This window comes from Lepisosteus platostomus, chromosome 3 (assembly GCF_059453375.1).
Source record: "Lepisosteus platostomus isolate fLepPlt1 chromosome 3, fLepPlt1.hap1, whole genome shotgun sequence".
Classification (NCBI taxonomy): Eukaryota; Metazoa; Chordata; class Actinopteri; order Semionotiformes; family Lepisosteidae; genus Lepisosteus; species Lepisosteus platostomus.
This window is the reverse complement of record NC_142613.1, coordinates 29,251,229-29,268,825: the sequence shown is the minus strand read 5'-3', so window position 1 is coordinate 29,268,825 and position 17,597 is coordinate 29,251,229. Positions and strand designations below refer to the sequence as shown.

Below are 17,597 nucleotides of genomic sequence, written 5' to 3'. Positions count from 1 at the left end.
GTATTTAAAAAAAATAAAGATGTCTAATCTTTACATGTGTAATGTCATTAGAACGTACAATAAGCCCCTGCTTTGTTTAAAGATGGTTTCAAATATAAAACTAACTGGTGAGAAAGCTATGTTTAATAATAATGAAAAGATTTCAAGTTAAAAGAAATTATTTACATTCCATTATTAGGTTTTAAAGGCAGACGCGCTCAGTGCCATAAACACTGTAAACACTCTCCTTACGGCACCGCTTCTTCTCTGACTGAGCTCTGTGGGTTGCGCACTATTTTCTCAACCACCTGCTATTTTGCTTCACACCACGAGAAGATGGGAAAATGTGATTGTACTGTATCTGTACGAAATGCATGTTGCGTTTGCAAATTTAAAGTGTTTAAAATGTTTAATAAGAAAAAAAAGACTTACAGCTTACACAAAGATTCCAAGCTGACCACAAGGAAGAAAAAGGGGGGAAGATGCCTCCCTACTCCCCCTTCCCTTTTCCTGCCTGACCTGTTCCCATTTTTAATGATTCGGTGTCTGAATCGCAACGGGTGAGAGAGAGTAGGGAGAGACAGAAAAAAAGTGAACCCTGTTTTTTTTCTTGTCAGATTTAACGTATTTTTTTAACACAGTCTTGCAAATTAATGTTTTTACAAGATGTGAAAGTGCAACAATTTATCATGGTGTGAGTTTTAATACTAATTATTGATTACTAATAGTTTATGCACCTGTCAAAAACATAAAAGAAAGTGTTCTCATAACTCTATTAGGTCTCATGAAAATGCTACGGGAGTGCCAAAATCGTTTTCAAAGCTAACTTGAAGCAGAACGTCACAGTCTACAATTACCTAGGCTGTAAGCACGGGAATAAAGCTTTGTTTAATTTCTGAAACCCTTTCGTTATAATAATTATAACATCACTTTATTAAACCTTTACAATTTCTTGCATTAGGAATTATTTTTCGCATACCCCAGCCTGGGGTCAGAACGCAGGGTCTGCCATTGTACAGCACCCCTGGAGCAGTTGGGGTTAAGGGCCTTTCTTAGGAGCCCAACAGAGTAGGATTCTTCTGCCAGCTGTGGGATTTGAACCAGCATCTTTCCAGGCACAGGCACAGATCCTTAGCCACATAGCCACTGCTCCATCCCAAAATGTCCTGTTTTAATTCAGGTAAGGGTAAACTATATTCACAATACTGCTGACAGCAGGACAATTCCTATTCTTTACTCAACAGCTTTTTAAAAACAGCACCCATGATATTCAAACTGATTTTTTACACATAAGACTTACACAGGTTTGCATCGTGAATCTCTTTTTTCGTGGCTTTATTTAATGTGGCACTATTGAGATAACAGTGCACCACCCGCTGAGCTCAGTCAGAGAAGAGGCGGCGCCGACTGTATTTCTGACTGTTATGTCACAGTTCAATATTTTATATACATCTAAATGTATAGGTGTATAAACTATTAGTAATCAATAATTAGTATTAAAATTCGCACTGTGATAAATTGTTGCACTTCCACATCTTCTAACGATTTGCTTTGCTTTGTCAGATTGTGAATCAATACAAGCATTTAATTAAACACACATTTTAAACACACAAAAGGGGTAATGGGGACTCTGTATTATAAACGTAAATGTAAAGCCCAAAAATAAACCGTAATAAATAACGTGTTCTAGACTGACCTTTTTATTAAGTGATGGACAAAAAAGCAGGACAATTACTTTCTCTGCAAGCTAACTCTGTTCTCTCTGCAAGCCGGCTTCCCAGCGCGATGACATTACCCACGTTTATATCACTGTACAATACTTGTTTGAGTCGGGAATGCCATACCATCTCTATTGGATTTAAATCTTGAGATTCAGCTGAGTTTTCACCCAGTTTTCACAACCTGTCTCTTGTTGACGTCCCATTTCTTTTCATCTTCATTATTTGGCCATAGTTTGTCTCCTTACCAGAGCTATAGTGCAGTAAGTTGTCTATCCCGACAGATGGTACAGATAAACATGTACTATACTGACGAGCTAATATCTGAAGGCTTTACAGCCAAAATGTGTTTTATCTCTTCTCTTTTCAACATGGAAAAAACCTATTACTTGTTGCCTTACTGTAAATATTGCATGATTAACATCTTTATCTGTTTCAGCTAAATGAGGGGAATTAAATCAGTCAGAATCTCGATGTGGCAATAGAAAAAATAATGCTTCTTCCTTCATTTGTTTAAATTAAATAATTTTGCGAAGAAAGTTTGTAATGTAGGGCTCTATGAACGAGTTTGTCAAGATCACTGTTTCAAAATAAAAAAAAAACATCAAACATTAGATTGTATGAGAAAGTCATGATTGTTTCACAAGGATGTGAACTTTGAAAGTTTTTGAGATATTTAGAATTACCAACAAATTCAATATAGTGTCGATAATATTTATTTTCAGTAACAACGACAGTAGTGGCAGTACAGTAGCAGTTTGAAATTATTAGTTGTTATTAATAAATCACTTAGCTTCGAACATGTTGTGATATATAGAAATATAAAAAATGTCAATATAGTGTCCATAATATTTGTTATTTTAGTTTTTCAAAGAAATGTTTATTTGTTAAAAGAAAACTCATGGCGACAGCTGGGTTCAAACCCCCGACTTCAAGCACGCAGGGCACACAACTACAGTATATGAACATAATTATATCATTATTAATTTCTTTAGATACGCGATTCCGTATAATTTTCAATATAATCAAATTCTAAAAAGTAAGGGTTTTTTTACTGCGATAATGAGCTTAAGTATTCACAGAAATGGTTAAAACATTATAACTTTTTACGATGTATATAAACTTAATATAGTCAGAAGGAGCACATAAAAACTTTTCCAAAATAACCACAGTATGTAGCCGAATGAAAGACTTCGATGCTTAAAATGTTTAGGAAGAAAGTGGAATACAGGTGTGTAATTTTTATTTAAACTACCAATACCAGTTGTATACAGTTTACATAATATGTTTATGTTCCTAAATTAATATCGTTTATGAGCAATCCCTGGGAAAACATTATAGGCATGGTGAATCGAAGATTCTCAAAACTTACTTTGTATGATTGGAAACGAATACGTAATCGGATCAACGAAATGTTGTGGTGTTACTTTTTGTGAATGAAAAAATAAAGTATTTTCGTGTCGCAACAGTTAAACTGATGCAGTACTACAACTGATCATTACAAAGAAAGTTGACCAATACTTTACTTTGAACTTACAGCATGTCCAAGGTCATTCATTATTAATACTATTAGTAATATCTTCCATAAAGACTTTGATGCATAAAATGCTTCTGCATAATTAAAATATTTGTGATGAAGGTGGAGGTTTGTACTGTTGTCCAACTGAGCAATCTTGCTTTTATAAAATATATCCGACTTTTTAACGTTTAATGATTTAACATGCTGTAATACATGGTTTAAAATTATTAAAAGTCTAAAGAGTATACAACTTAAATTCTTAATTGGAAAAAGATTGTCCCTCAGCAGTGACCGGGATTCGAAATGGGTGTTTTCTGGTGACACCTGAAATGCTGTACATGAGACTTTAAGCTTTATTAGCTCCACCTGGCGATTTTACAAGGTGATTCCAGATACTATTATCATAACTGTAGTATGACACGGTATGACACATTGTGACGTGCCATGCCTGCCACGTTTTACCGCAGCGTACTCCGTGCTTCACCAACTAGAACCCAAGTCCTTTTTTTCTGGTTAATTTAGCGATTTGAACATCTCTCTCAAAATTGGCCAACTGACCTTTACGAACACATAACTATAATGACTTCAAGTCAGGACATTTCTCCAAGAAGCCAGGCTGAGATAAGGAGTCAAGAAAGTACAGAATTCTGCCCAAGATAGAAGAGATATTGAGTTTGCAAACCCACTGTTATTTTTGCCTGATCAACAAAATAGGCAATTAGACAAGCTACTTTGTAAACATTAAGAAGACAAACTGCACTAACTGTATTAAAGACCTAAGTCACCAGGGCACAAATTTGGCAGAGCTGTCTGTGATGGTTGTTATCCCTCATCTAGAGGGTGCTCCAACCTTTCTTTTATTATTTATTTTCATTACGTGCACCTGTCCCTTGTTCCCCTCTTATTATTTAAGTCTGTTGTCTCCATGGTTCCGTGCTCAGCTTTGGAAGATGGACACCTGGAAGCCTGCCTACCACTGGGTCCAGGAGTGGCCCGAGGCCATAGGTTTCAGCATGGCGTCCTGACCTCTGGGTCCGGGGCTCGGACCGCCTAGCCCCATTATGCTTTTAATCCTCCATGTTCTTAGTTCCAGTTCCCTCTTCCCTGGTTTTTAACTGTTCATCTCGGATGGATCTTCTGGCTTTTTGGATTATGGAATGTGACTCGGCAACCCTATTGGACCTCCTTTGGACTCCTTCACCTGCGCTCCCCCGGATCACTTCAGTCACTGCCCCCTGTCTTTCATCCCAACCTTCCTCGCTGTGCCTTCCCTAACATCATTCTCCAGTCACTTCTGGATTATACCGCAAGCTGTTAAGCAAAGCAAGGCAAAAGCTCTTTCTTTCCAGTGTTAAGACACTTCCAGCACTGAGAAGCTGCTACGGAAGCCCGGCCAGCTTTTACCAGTATGAAGTTTAAACTCAACAAGGACATCTGGACAATGGAGTATTACATTTAATTATTCACATCATTCTTAACAAAACTATTGTTGCAAAGGCACGTTTTTATATTTAGTTCAGTATTAAATGCATATTTACTTGTGTCTGAGAATATAAATGTGATTTATCTGGTAAAACCTTTCGAGCTAGACTGTGACACATTATGGCTGATGTGTATTTTCACTCTGAGGTTATTAACTCTGCACACTGTAATCCTGAGTGAACAATAAGCACTGATGTTCACAGTATATTGTTTCACAGATATATGTTCTTTTACTTTGTTGCTTGTTATGCATGTTTTTGTTACATCAATAACACCTGCATTTACTGGGACAATTGTTAATTGTAGCAGTAAGTCACAAAATGACTCTTTGATGGCTATTAGAATCAACCTTGCGGGATAACTCAAACAAGGCACACTTTTACACTTTTACTAATACACGAGAATACATTTATTAATGCATAAAATGTGCATATAAACATAACAGACTTTATCGTGAGAGTTAGCAGAATACAAATCACGAAGAGTTATAAACCAAGAGGGACATACATTCAGTATATCATTCATTTAGACCATTTCGTAAATGAACTTGGATTACAACGTCTACACTAGATACTCAAAAGGAAGTATATCACTCATAGGAATTAAATTGATATCAACTGGGGTTGAGGTAACAATTTAATTCTCGAGCTGTAATGAAGAATGTTGAATACTCATCCAATCTCTGCGGATTCAGATCTCCCGCGGATAGAAAGACAGTGGCAGGCTATTGCTGTGTCCAGGCAGTGCTGGTTCGGCGTGCGACGTGGGAGAGATTCCTGCTGCGATGCTGGCAGTGGGCTCTCTGAAGACCTGCTAGTTAGTTCTGGCTTACTAGCAGAGTTTGTGCACAGGAGAAAAGTGACTGCAGGTCCAAGCAGGTCACACTCTTTAGACAAGAAGAAGACCGGTTCATTCCTGATGTAGCGCTAGTTCTGAATACTTAAATTCAGCTGTCCACAGCTCCGACCATAGTTCACTTGTTGATCAGGTGAGCGTTTGCGGTGGGTTCACGAGGCTTGCTGCTGTGCTAACCTCGGGTGGATCCTTTGGTTACGCGTTGGCAACCTCCATTTTCGCCTCTTAGATCAAAGGAAAGTTCTGACACTCGGACACACTGGCCGTTACGTGATTGTCCGCGCTGAGTCTGAGGATGTTCAGGAGGAGCTGAGTCGAGAATGTCCAGGAGGCACCCTGAGGAACTCTGTGCTGCCTGTTTTACCTGGAGGAACTACAGTTGTCCATTGGTTGAAAGTTCCGTGGGCATCCGAGACCCACGTGGGGTTAACCTGCCCCACCAGTTCCTGATTGGCTGAGGATGAGTAACAATGCACTCTTACCTTAGGGTTGTAAACAACTTGGGATGATACTCTCCCTTGCAATCTTCCCAGACAGTAAGGCGCCAGAGATGACCGTTTATTAGGGTTGCTGGAGAATCTCAGCTTTGGGAGTTGTTCCTTATCAGGATACTCTATTGGCTAGAAAAAACACCTTAATTGTGAACCAAATGGAATGGCCTCTCTGTATCAAGCACCACTTGAGATGAGGGAGAGAGAGACTGGCAAGGGAGCAGCAAACGTATTCCTTTATTTTCATAAGCCTTGCCGCTATACTATTCATTCTGACTAAACTGCTCTTACTAGTCGGTCAGTTGATGAACAGACACAAGTGTAATGGTCCTTTGTAATGCTGCCACAATTAATGCTGCAACAGAATTTTACCTTCTGTAAAGGGCTAGTTGGTTACATTTTAGGCAACACATCTGATTAAGAGCAGTTCTGAAACTCAGATAACTTCTACAGGTTTGATGGAAATTAATTAGTCAAATTCCCAATTGACTTCTTAAGTGTTTAAAGTAAATTTGTAAGCATGCCCCAAATAGTAAACTGAAATTGATTAGCTTCCCATTAAGAACTCACATGGAGCAAAAAATAGAAAATACATAGAATAGAAAGTGTTTTTCCAGGACTACAGTTGGAAATTACTGGTGTTTCTTGGACTGTACTGTTCTGACTTACCTATCTATAGGTTTAACATTTTCAACATAGTAAGACTGTTTTTTTTTTTGATGAGAAAAAGATGTTATATTTGGATTTCTCAATTTTCATCAGTCCTTTTCTGTAAAGTCCTTAGCACATTTCATAATTTCCTGTTATTTTTTCGTAACAAAGACAAAAGTATTTTATCCTGCAGGAGTAATTATAGAACATCCTTTGTGGTAATCAATGCCTTTGCTGTCATGTGTTCTCTGTGTACTCTAAAGTTTATTCACTTATATGGTGATAAAATAGAATGTGCAGTAACACTCCGTATCATGAAATGTTGTCTTTCTACAGTTCTTGACCCAGATTTGTTTCCTATTATTGTTTCTAGTTAAGAGTTGGCAATAAATAATGCCTTAAAAGCATTTCAATGTTCAAATCAAATCTGCAAAATGAAAAAAACACTATCTTATCTTTTGTACGTTGTGCTTTGTTTTGCATCTTAGATTTTCTTTAAATTTTTACTTTTAGCTTAGAATGGCAGAAGACATGATCTGAAAATCATGCATTAACCTATGGTTATTTCTTTTTATGTTACAGGAAATTCCACTTTTCTAGATGACCATGGCCCACCAGTTCCAAGGGTAAAAGAATGATCTTTCCCTTTTCTAATCCTCTTTTCCCTGCCAAATATCTGCTACTGAAACTTTTTTGTGCAGCAGTAAGATAGCATTAATAACTGAGAATCCAGGGTAACAGTTAACAGCCAAGCAAGTCATTTTATACATACTATACAGTCAAAACCATTAACAAACATTATTTTATATTTCTCTGATGTTCTCTGCTAATTAATAAATAAAACAGTTTAGATACTTATTTGTATTTTACATTTATTTTATTGTTTTATTTTACTTTGCTTATACAAAGATTTGGTTATAAAAGTGACAAATTCAACTATTTTTTCATGTTTAGGTGCCTTCCAGTATAATTCATATATCATATACTCATATATTAAAGATCCATTTATTTATAACATAATTTACATGTAGGTAGGTAAGTAAGGTCCTGTTTTCAGGCCATAAAGGCCCATGGGGGAATGGGGGGCAAGGGCTACCATTTTTCTCAACCATCCAACACTGGAAGTGGAGTTGATATGGTCAGCATCACACTCCGGCTGGCCTATTACGCCCAGAAGGATTTACCCCTGGTAGTCATTTGGAAAGCATTCAAGTTCAAGTTCATTTGTCATTCCAGCCATATACAAGTATACAGAGGAGCAAGATATTGTTCTTCAGGTCTACAGTGCGAATACAGACAAGGCACTGTAAAGACAATGCTATTAACAATGTAGATATAGACATTTCTGACAGGGTACAGGGTACATAAAGTGCAATGTGCATAGTGAAATGTACTTTACAGGATTGTGGACAGAACTTTGCAAAGAATACATCAGACAGTATGCCTGACATTAGTTTCCAGATTTGGAGTAGGTACAGTCGGTACCAGGAGCTTGTTGAGGAGCCTGACAGCCTGTGGAAAAAAGCTGTTACGGAGTCTGGTGGAGCTGACCCGTATATTGCAATACCTTTTACCAGATGGTAGGAGGGCAAAGAGGTTGCAGGAGGGGTGGGAGGGATCGTCCTCAATAAAGGAGACTTTGTGTGTGCAGCATTTGTGGTATCGTGTCATTGGCAACCTTGATTATATAATTTGCAATTTTATTTAGCAGTAAAGTCACGAGTCATCAGCCTGAACAGCAGTGGGCTGAGTACACAGCCCTGGGGTGTTCTGGTGTTCAGTATGGTTGTACTAGAGATGTTGTTTCTGATTCTGTGTTCAGATCAGGCAACAAGGCAGCCATCAGGACTGCAAGGGCAAACCTGTCCCGTGTTATCAGGGAGGCAAAGCGCACCTATAAATGCAGCCATTCAAAATGCACGGTACAAACCTGTACGGCATGCAGTTATCACTGCGTTGTACCGCGGTATGTGATTGGCTGGCCAAAATGTCTGACAGGGCAAAGATGTAATCATTTAATCTCTTTACTGTACACGTTTTAATATTGTTTGTGAATGTTCGCACAGGGCACTCGTGGTGCATTCGTGGTGGACAATTATATGGAATTTTACAACTAAAACGAAATTTTAGTAGCTGAGCATAAAAAGGAGCATAACATGTCTGATGGTCATAAACAATCTTAATTTAGGAACATAAACATATTACGTAAACTGTATATGGTAGTTTAAATAAAAATACACACCAGTATTCCACTTTCTTGCTAAACATTTTAAGCATCTGTCAAAGAAAACTCAGTCTTCAATCAGTTTGGGAGATTGTCAAACAGAGATCTTTAATTTAATCAGCTGATGGGGAGTATATCACAGAGAAAGGGTTTCCCCTAGCACTCAAAACATGCTCCCTGTACTGAAGTTATATTTTCCTTTTTATACATTAAAAGTAGGCAAGACTTTAACATACAGGAACATACAGGGAAAGGGGCAGTGTCACAAGTCAAGCAAAACAGGACAGGAAGATGCCATTTGGCATCCTGCAATCTGTTTCATTTCTCTCTGGTTGAATGGGTGTGAAGAATCACAGGCTTTAGTTTGCAGAAAGACAGTGGTCTTAGGTGTGAACAGAAAACCTTAGAAGACCAGTTACTGTCTTGAGCTTTTAACTCGGTCTTCCACACATCAAAGTCTTATATGTGGTAATTTTGGAGAAAAAAAAATGTGCTCCTTCTGACCATATTAAGTTTACATACTTTGTAAAAATGTATAATGTTTAAACCTTTTCTGCGAATATGCTCGTCATCACAGTAAACAAAAGCATACTTTTAGAATTTGATTAACAGAAAATATAATACGGAATTGCGTATCTATTGTTATTAAGAAATTAATAACAATATAATTATATTCATGTACTCTAGCTCAAATGATCACAGTATTACACTTTCTTTAGATATGTCTGCTTCAGTTTCACTCTTTTTCACATGATTACGTCTGTGGAGTGATGGCTTAAGTGTGTAACTTAGATGCCTGAGGTTGGCCGTTCGAACCTAGCTGTCGCCATTAGTTAACTTTTAATAATTAAACAGTTCTTTGAAAAACGAAAATAGCAAATATTATGAACACTATATTGACATTTTTTAAATTTCTTAATATCACATGTTCGAAGCTAAGTCATTTGTTAATAACGAATAATTTCAAGCTGCTACTACTGTCGTTGTTATTGATAATAAATATTATCAATACTATATTGAATTTGTTGGTAATTCTAAATATCACAAAACGTTCAAAGTTCACATCCTTGCGAAACAATCATGACGTTCTCATCCAATCTAAGGTTTGATGTTTTTTTTTTATTTTGAAACCGTTATCTTGACTCTGAAAACTCGTTCAGAGTGCCCTTTATTCACGGAATTCTTTAAATTAAACAAATAAAGAAGAAGGGTTATTTTTACAATTAGTACTCCAAGATTCTAAGTGATTTAGTTACCCTCACTCAGCCCCCCTACAACGTCGTAGGGGAACCGGACTGGTCTCAATCGTTAGTGCTGCATTTGTGCCGGTTTGTGCCGTTGAAAGTAGCATTTGTGCTGCTTTCGTTCCCGAGATATAATGCCTTGTTGACCATGCACGGTGACTTTGACCTCTAATAACACCATCTGCCGAGTTCAAGCACTCTGTTACCAGCGCAAGAGTAACAGTTTTGCAACTTTGTTCCTCTGTTTGCCCGGGTGGGGGGCGTCGGTGAATTTTAATATCATTATCTTCTATGCGTTTGTGTGAACAGGAAAATTAAATTTGTCTCCAATATTTTACCTGAATCAGAAGAGCTGTGGGTGTAGCCTTAAAAAGCGAACATTCACAAACAATTATATGTTCTTTCAACGAGGCTTTAACGAACACATCTTAATACCTCGTAGTGGTGTCATATTAAAAAAATCTGAAGTAATCAGTTTCGCATTGTCTCCTTCTTTAAAAAACATAGACATCAAGGGTTGTGTGAAGATTAGACCTGTCTGTTGAGCCACATATTTAAAAAGACTGGAATTTGCAACTTTCTTAACCACTGTTGCTCTTTTTTTTGCAAAGCACATTTGCCAACGTGAAAAGGAACCAGGACTTCAGAGCCGTGCCAAGATCGTTTTCGAACTTCAAGCTAACTTGATTGCGTTTGAAAACCGAAGAAAAAGATTACACTGAAAAAGTTACAAGAAGCTTGAAATTATTATTATTAAATTAATACTGTTAAGAATGACCAGAAACATGATTATTGTTTCAGTGGTATTTTTAATACTGCTTTGTTATTCTCAATTCTAATGACAATATATACGATTTCATTTTAGGCTTGAGGCGTCTGTTAAATTGCCCCACTGAATAAAGTGTTTTGAATTAAACCGGTTGAACAGCTGTTAAGCATACTATAGTTTTTGTTAACACAACACAGCGTTGTCAGTGAAAAAAATGACCGCAGGCACTTTTCCTCCCTCTCTACATTCTCAGAGTAGAATAGACGAACCTTCCAATGAAAGACAGTCCCCCTTCCCCCCACGGACAGACTGACAAATGTTTTCACAGCCTTCACTCAAATTACCCAGACTGTAAGCACGGAAATAAAGCTTTGTTTTATTTCTGAAACCCTTTCTTTATGTCCTGTTTTAATTCAGGTAAGGGTCAACTATATTCACAATACTGGTGACGGCAGGAAAATTCCTATTCTTTACTCAACAGCTTTTAAAAAACAGAATCCATGATGTTCAAACCAATTTTTTTACACAGAAAACTGACACAGCTTTCCATTGTAAATCTCTTTTTCTCATGGTTTTATTTAATGTGGGACTATGCACTGGGATGGGGGATGCATTTAGGGGATGCATTTAGCATTTAAACCACAACACCCACAATGCTGCAACTAAGAGTTTTACGAACTCGGCAGGTCCTCTGACCTTTCCAAGCCTTGCTTTGGGTTGTGAAACTGTGTGAAACACATTTCGTACAGATACAGTGCAATCACATTATCCTGTCTTCCCGTGGTGTAAAACGAATTAGCAGGTGATTGAGTTAACAATACACTGCCCACTGAGTGGAATGTTGTTTTTTTCAAGTGTAAAAAGAGGCAATACGTGTCTCCTCTATAACTTTTCAGTTTACAGAGACCCTCACAACATTGTCCAATAATACTTTTCTTGTGTCTAATTATTAGTTTAGCAGGATTTGAGCGATAAGCACATTGTTTAATGGGGATGACATTACCCACGTCTGTTATCACTGTACAACACTAACTGCTTCAGGTGGATGGCTGCGTCAGCCTGCATAGTCAGCAAAGGAACAAGTTATTCCATGCTGAAGAGAAGAGAGAAAACACAGCAAAAACGCTGTGAAGCCTTATTCAGATGTGGGGGTCTTCAGCTCAAAATGAAACGCTTGGAGTTTGTAATGTAGGGCGCTCTGAACTAGTTAATCTTTGATGCTGGAAACATGTACTTCCCAGAAGCTATACTGATTCTCTCTGATGCAGTGCATCGGCTGGTCAGGTGACTGAGGGCTTGCCAGCGCGATGACGTCACTGCCTTTCATATGAATAAGAGGGACCTTTTTGTCAATGAAAAAATAAAGTATTTCCGTGTCGAATTAGTTGTCCTTCTTTCTTTTTTGGGGGGAAAAACTGCACCAGGTACTAGATCTTATTTATATTAAAGTTATATCACTGGGCAGTGGTGGACAGTGCGCTGTTTTATCAGTATCCTGCTAACCTGCTTAACACCTATAGTAAACATGATTTTACTTCTGTACAGAATGTGTGTCAAGTTTACAAAATTAAAGTGTTTCAAATGTTTAATTAAGAAGTGAAAAGAACTTACAGCTTACACAAAGACTCAAACTAGTATGGAAAAAAGAGTGTTAAGAAGTTGTGGTGCTCTCGCAGTACTGTCCTGAGGCTAGCCACGGCCCAGTGATATAACTTTAATATTAGATCTAATACCTGGTGCGGTTTTTACAAAAAAACTTACTTTTAATTAATAGAATCCCAGATGTGAGTTCATAAATCCTGAATTACGTACTATGGCTACGTCTGCGAAACACCTGATCATCTACTGTAAAGCTTTCAGTGCTTTGTGTATATTCTAATCGCAGTGGGGGCAGGATGTGTGGGGACAGTTTTAGGCTGAAATTGAATTAGGGATCTGTATTCTTCACACCTGAACAATTGTTTTCTCTGAAAGCGTTTTCTTCCCTGTTTAGCAGATCTTTTGCTGCCTACGCATGCTTACACAGCTCCCTAGGTGAATTCTCATACTTGACTGAGAAACCTTTAGAGAACTTAACATTTTTATTATCAACAAATTGTAAATGTGACGTTTACATTGGCGTTATTAATTTTTCACTTAAGTGTGTGGAGGAGTGTCAGCTGTGAATGAGGGCAAACCATTTTTTAAATTTTTAAAAAATAAATAAAAAATGAGATGTAATGATGTGTTCCTGCTTAACTTAGACATGCATGACTTTAAAAGCTATAAAAACCTGAGAAGCCCTCCATGAAACCATGTTTACTACTAATTCATATAAGGCTCTCTGATAGAATTGCTGTTTTTTATGCATGCTAATTTTCTGATTCCTCACTCTCTGCCAAATCTATTTCATGTTTGCATGTTCTTTTGTAACACACACCTTTCTGTGATTTTATTGTATACCTAAACAAGTGTTCCTGTATCCCTCTTCTACACTATGTCTAGTCATGGCTTTTTTCTGTTTGCTTATTTCAAAGTTACACCTACTCCATTTTAAAACTTTTTGCTCATGTGCATTTTTGTATTTTTTACACCTCTAGTTCTTTAACATCCTTAATTTTCATTTGCCTTAATTTGTAGACTGAATTTTAGTTTTAGCCTTAAAAAGCTTACATTTTCACTATCTTTTGTTTCTTGTCCTACAACTGTTATTATTGTTCACTGAATTATTGTAGTTGACATGACTTCTTTCATTCACTCTTTCCTGAACAGTTAACAGTGTAAACATGTGATATTGTGATATTTTGTGCTCTCGTTGAATGATAAGTGTTGCATAGTTTAAATCATTTTCATTCTTAGAAATTATGAAACGCTCGTTTAAAAGCAAGGGAGATTATGTCTGTTATAGTGGACATAAAAACGAATGTTCGTTATTGGAAACCCAATTTTAACGACAAGGAATGATATCCTGCTAGGCACTGAGACCAGCACCAGGGAGCACTCCCGGAGTGAAAAAGAAAATGCCTGACGAAATTTTTCAATGCTTGTATGATCGATGGAAATGTTCAAATAAATGTGCTAAAGAAATAAACAAAAAACAAGTAATTTATTCCTTTATCACATTGGCTAGCTAATGTCCTCTTTTTGCTAGTTAATCTTACCTGTGGCTGTGTTTCTGCGTTGCGTAGCATTGAGGGACTATATTCTCAGGCAGAGGAACGTAAACAGCTTAATTTTCGTGTTAAATAAATCTTTAAAATTTAAATTAATTCTATACAGCAATCGCATATTTGGGGACTGTTTTATGAAAGCAATAAGGCACGAGAGACCGTGATACAGGATATCATGGATTTAGTCACAGTTAAAAGGGTTGCCTTTTAAAATACAATACCATTTAACTGTGAATATATCCACGATATAGCACGGCCTCTTGTGCCTTATTGCGTAAATAATTAAATTCTGAAAAGTATGAGTTTCTTTTACTGCAATAACGAGCACAAGTATTCATGGAAAATGATAATCATTTAACTTACTTAACTTTGAACGTTTTGTGATATTTAGAAATACCAACAAATTCAATATAGTGTCTATAATATTTGTTATCGGTAATAATATAAGTAGCAGTTTGAAATTATTTGTTGTTATTAATAAATGACTTCGCTTTGAACATTTTGTGATATTTAGAAATTTAAAAAATGTCAATATAGTGTCCATAATATTTGCTATTTTAGTTTTTCAAAGAAATGTTTATTTGTTAAAAGAAAACTCATGGTGATAGCTGGGTTTGATCTTCCAACCCCAGGCATATAAGGCACACATTTAAGCCATTGTGCCACAGACATAATCATATGTAAAGGAGTGAAACTGAAGCAGACATATCCAAAGAAAGTGTACTATTGTGATAATTTGTTTGTGCAACAGTACGTGAATATAATTATATCGTTATTAATTTATTTAGATACGCGATTCCATATTATATTCCCTATTAATCAAATTCTAAAAGTATGCTTTTGTTTACTCTGATAACAAGTGTATTTGCAGAGGTTAAAACATTATAATGGAAGGAGCTCGTAAAAATATTTCCAAAATAACCACGTGTAAGACTTTGATGCTTAAAATGTTAAGGAAGAAAGTAGAATACTGGTGTGTATTTTTTTCTTTAAACTACCAATACCAGCCATATACAGTTTACTTAATATGTTAATGTTCCTAAATTAATATGGTTTATGAGCATGTGAAAGGTATGGTGAATCAGAGATTCTCAAAACTTACTTCGTATGATTGGAAACGAATACGTGATCGGATCAATGAAATTCTTGTAAATTGATGTTTTTACAAGATATGGAAGAATTGCAGCAAATTGATTACTAATAGTTTATGCTAACACATCACTTTCTTATTTAGATGTAAATAAAATTTGAACTAAGAGTGACATTCAAAAGAAACAATCGAGAAAAGTCTGTGGTATTTGTATAGATGAAACTTTTCTAAATGTTTTTAAAAAATAGAAGCTGTCGAATGGTCTTTACGGTTAGAGGACGGTGCGCTATTTTGTCAGCAACCTGCTTATATGCTTAACACCTGTGGAAAACATGATTTTATTTCTGTACGGAATGTTTGTTGCATTTACAAAATTAAAGTGTTTTAAAATGTTTAATGAATAAGTAAAAGAACTTACGGCTTACACAAAGACATTAAGCTGATCGCACAGAAGAAAAAACACCCATTTTTCCTGTGTTTTTAACTTATTTATATATATAAAGTCTTTTCATGTTAATTTAAGTGTCCTTCTTTCAGTTGGATTGCATGATTAGCATGAAACAACTCGGGGTTATTGTTATGATGTCTCTATTATTATCGAATCCCTCAACTCGTTCACTTGTGATCATTTTGGAAATATTTAGATTTTCCTTTTAACTTGGAGTTTGTACTGTTGAACTCTCTGAACAAGTTAAGCTTTGATGCAGTACAAATAAATCTATTTCCCACAAGCTATACTGTAGTTGCTTTAAAACTATACAACATCGCGCTGTTTGCCTGGGGCACATCTTTGTTCAAGTTTTAAAACTACAGTATGGAAAACGAGCGTTAAGAAAAAAACAGGACATTTGATTACCGGTTGCCTTATGCTAAATAGCAACAGTGACAACAGTACATGCTACTGAAAATTCCTTCCCATCCCCTCAGAACTGTCTATTTTACATAACGTTACCCAGCAGGGTGTTAACACTCCTAGCCTTTGTGAGAAGTACGGAGCGTTATATAAAGTGTCTGCAATGGAATATACTAATAGGTAAAAGTTAATTCTAAACTGGAAAGAAAAGACACCACGTGTCTCCTCTATAAATATTCGGTTTACAGACCATCCAAGGTCATTTATTATTAAAATTTGAATGTTTTTTACAAGTGTAAATCCACCTGTTTTCTAACTGCTTAATCCAGGGCATTTTTTATGATTTTGACAGACTTCAGAATGCTTCAACTGATGCTTAAAAATGTAACAATGCGTACTGTGGTAAGAGCACAGAACATCTTTCTGCCTGTGAAAAGATTTGAATATGTAGTTTATTCTTATCTGTGTGAAAACAGGAAATACAGAGGGTGTTTCAGAAATACCAAAAAATTCAATGTAATTTCCATAATATTTACTATTTAAGTTTTTCAAAGAAATGTTTATTTGTTAATAGAAATCTCAGGCCAGGAGTAAGGTTCGAACCCCTGACCTCCAGCATGCAAGTCATACACCAAAGCCATCTTCGCATCACTGCAAGGGCAGGCAAAATGTTTCCAAGTAATCATGGGTGAATGAGTCAAATTGATGCAGAAGTGGACTACGCTAATAATTTGAGCTATATGAAAATAAATAAATCCTTGAATATCATTATCAATTTCTTTAGATATGCGATTCCATATTATGTTCCCTATTAACCAAATTCTAAAAAGAATGCTTTTTTACTGTCATCCATAAAATCCATAAAAAAGTATCCATAAAAAAGGTTAAAACATTATAACTTTTTATGAAGTATTTAAATTAATATAGTCAGAAGGAGCACATAAAAACTTTTCCAAACTAAACGCAGTAAGTAACCAAATGAAAGACTTTGAAATGATCTTTGAAAGTGGAATACTGGTGTGTATTTTTTATTTAAACTACCAATACCAGCCATATACAGCTTACATAATATGTTTATATTCCTAAATTAATATCATTCATGATGTTCAATGTCATTATGCTCCTGTTATTTTTGTGCTCAGCTACCAAAATTTCCCTTTAGTTGTAAAATTCCATATTAATATTCAAGATTAAGTGGATTTAAACATGCACAATTAATAGATTAAAAGAAGCAATCGTTTCACTAACAACCAATGCACCACGAGTGCTGCCTATCAGTCATTTTGGCCAGCTAATCATGTACTGCGGTATAATGCGCCGTTGGTATATCTGCAGATAATTTCGTTCAGTACGGGGTTTTACCGCGCATTTTGAAGGCTGCATCTGTACATACACTGGGCAAACGTTCAGAGGTCAAATTCTTCCAGCACGGGGGTACCTTTAAAGCGGAGACGACGGCACCAAACATTTTTGGCGCGCCCTCTCTTTAAAACCCTGGCCAAATACGAAGACAGTACGTATGGTTATAATTCAAACTGAATTAAAAACTACACATCCCAGTTACCATGGTGGT

The 17,597-nt window shown here is 36.4% G+C and overlaps 1 protein-coding gene across 3 annotated transcripts in view; it reads left to right on the top strand.

The window, feature by feature from the left end:
• usta (uronyl 2-sulfotransferase a) overlaps positions 1-17,597 on the top strand; it is a 313,485-nt gene that overhangs the window by 108,991 nt on the left and 186,897 nt on the right. For all 3 annotated transcript variants that reach the window (XM_088625123.1, XM_088625122.1, XM_088625121.1), the window contains exon 2: positions 7,278-7,321. In XM_088625123.1, the coding sequence (XP_088481249.1) occupies positions 7,278-7,321 (44 nt within the window). The remainder of the gene's footprint in view (positions 1-7,277; positions 7,322-17,597) is intronic.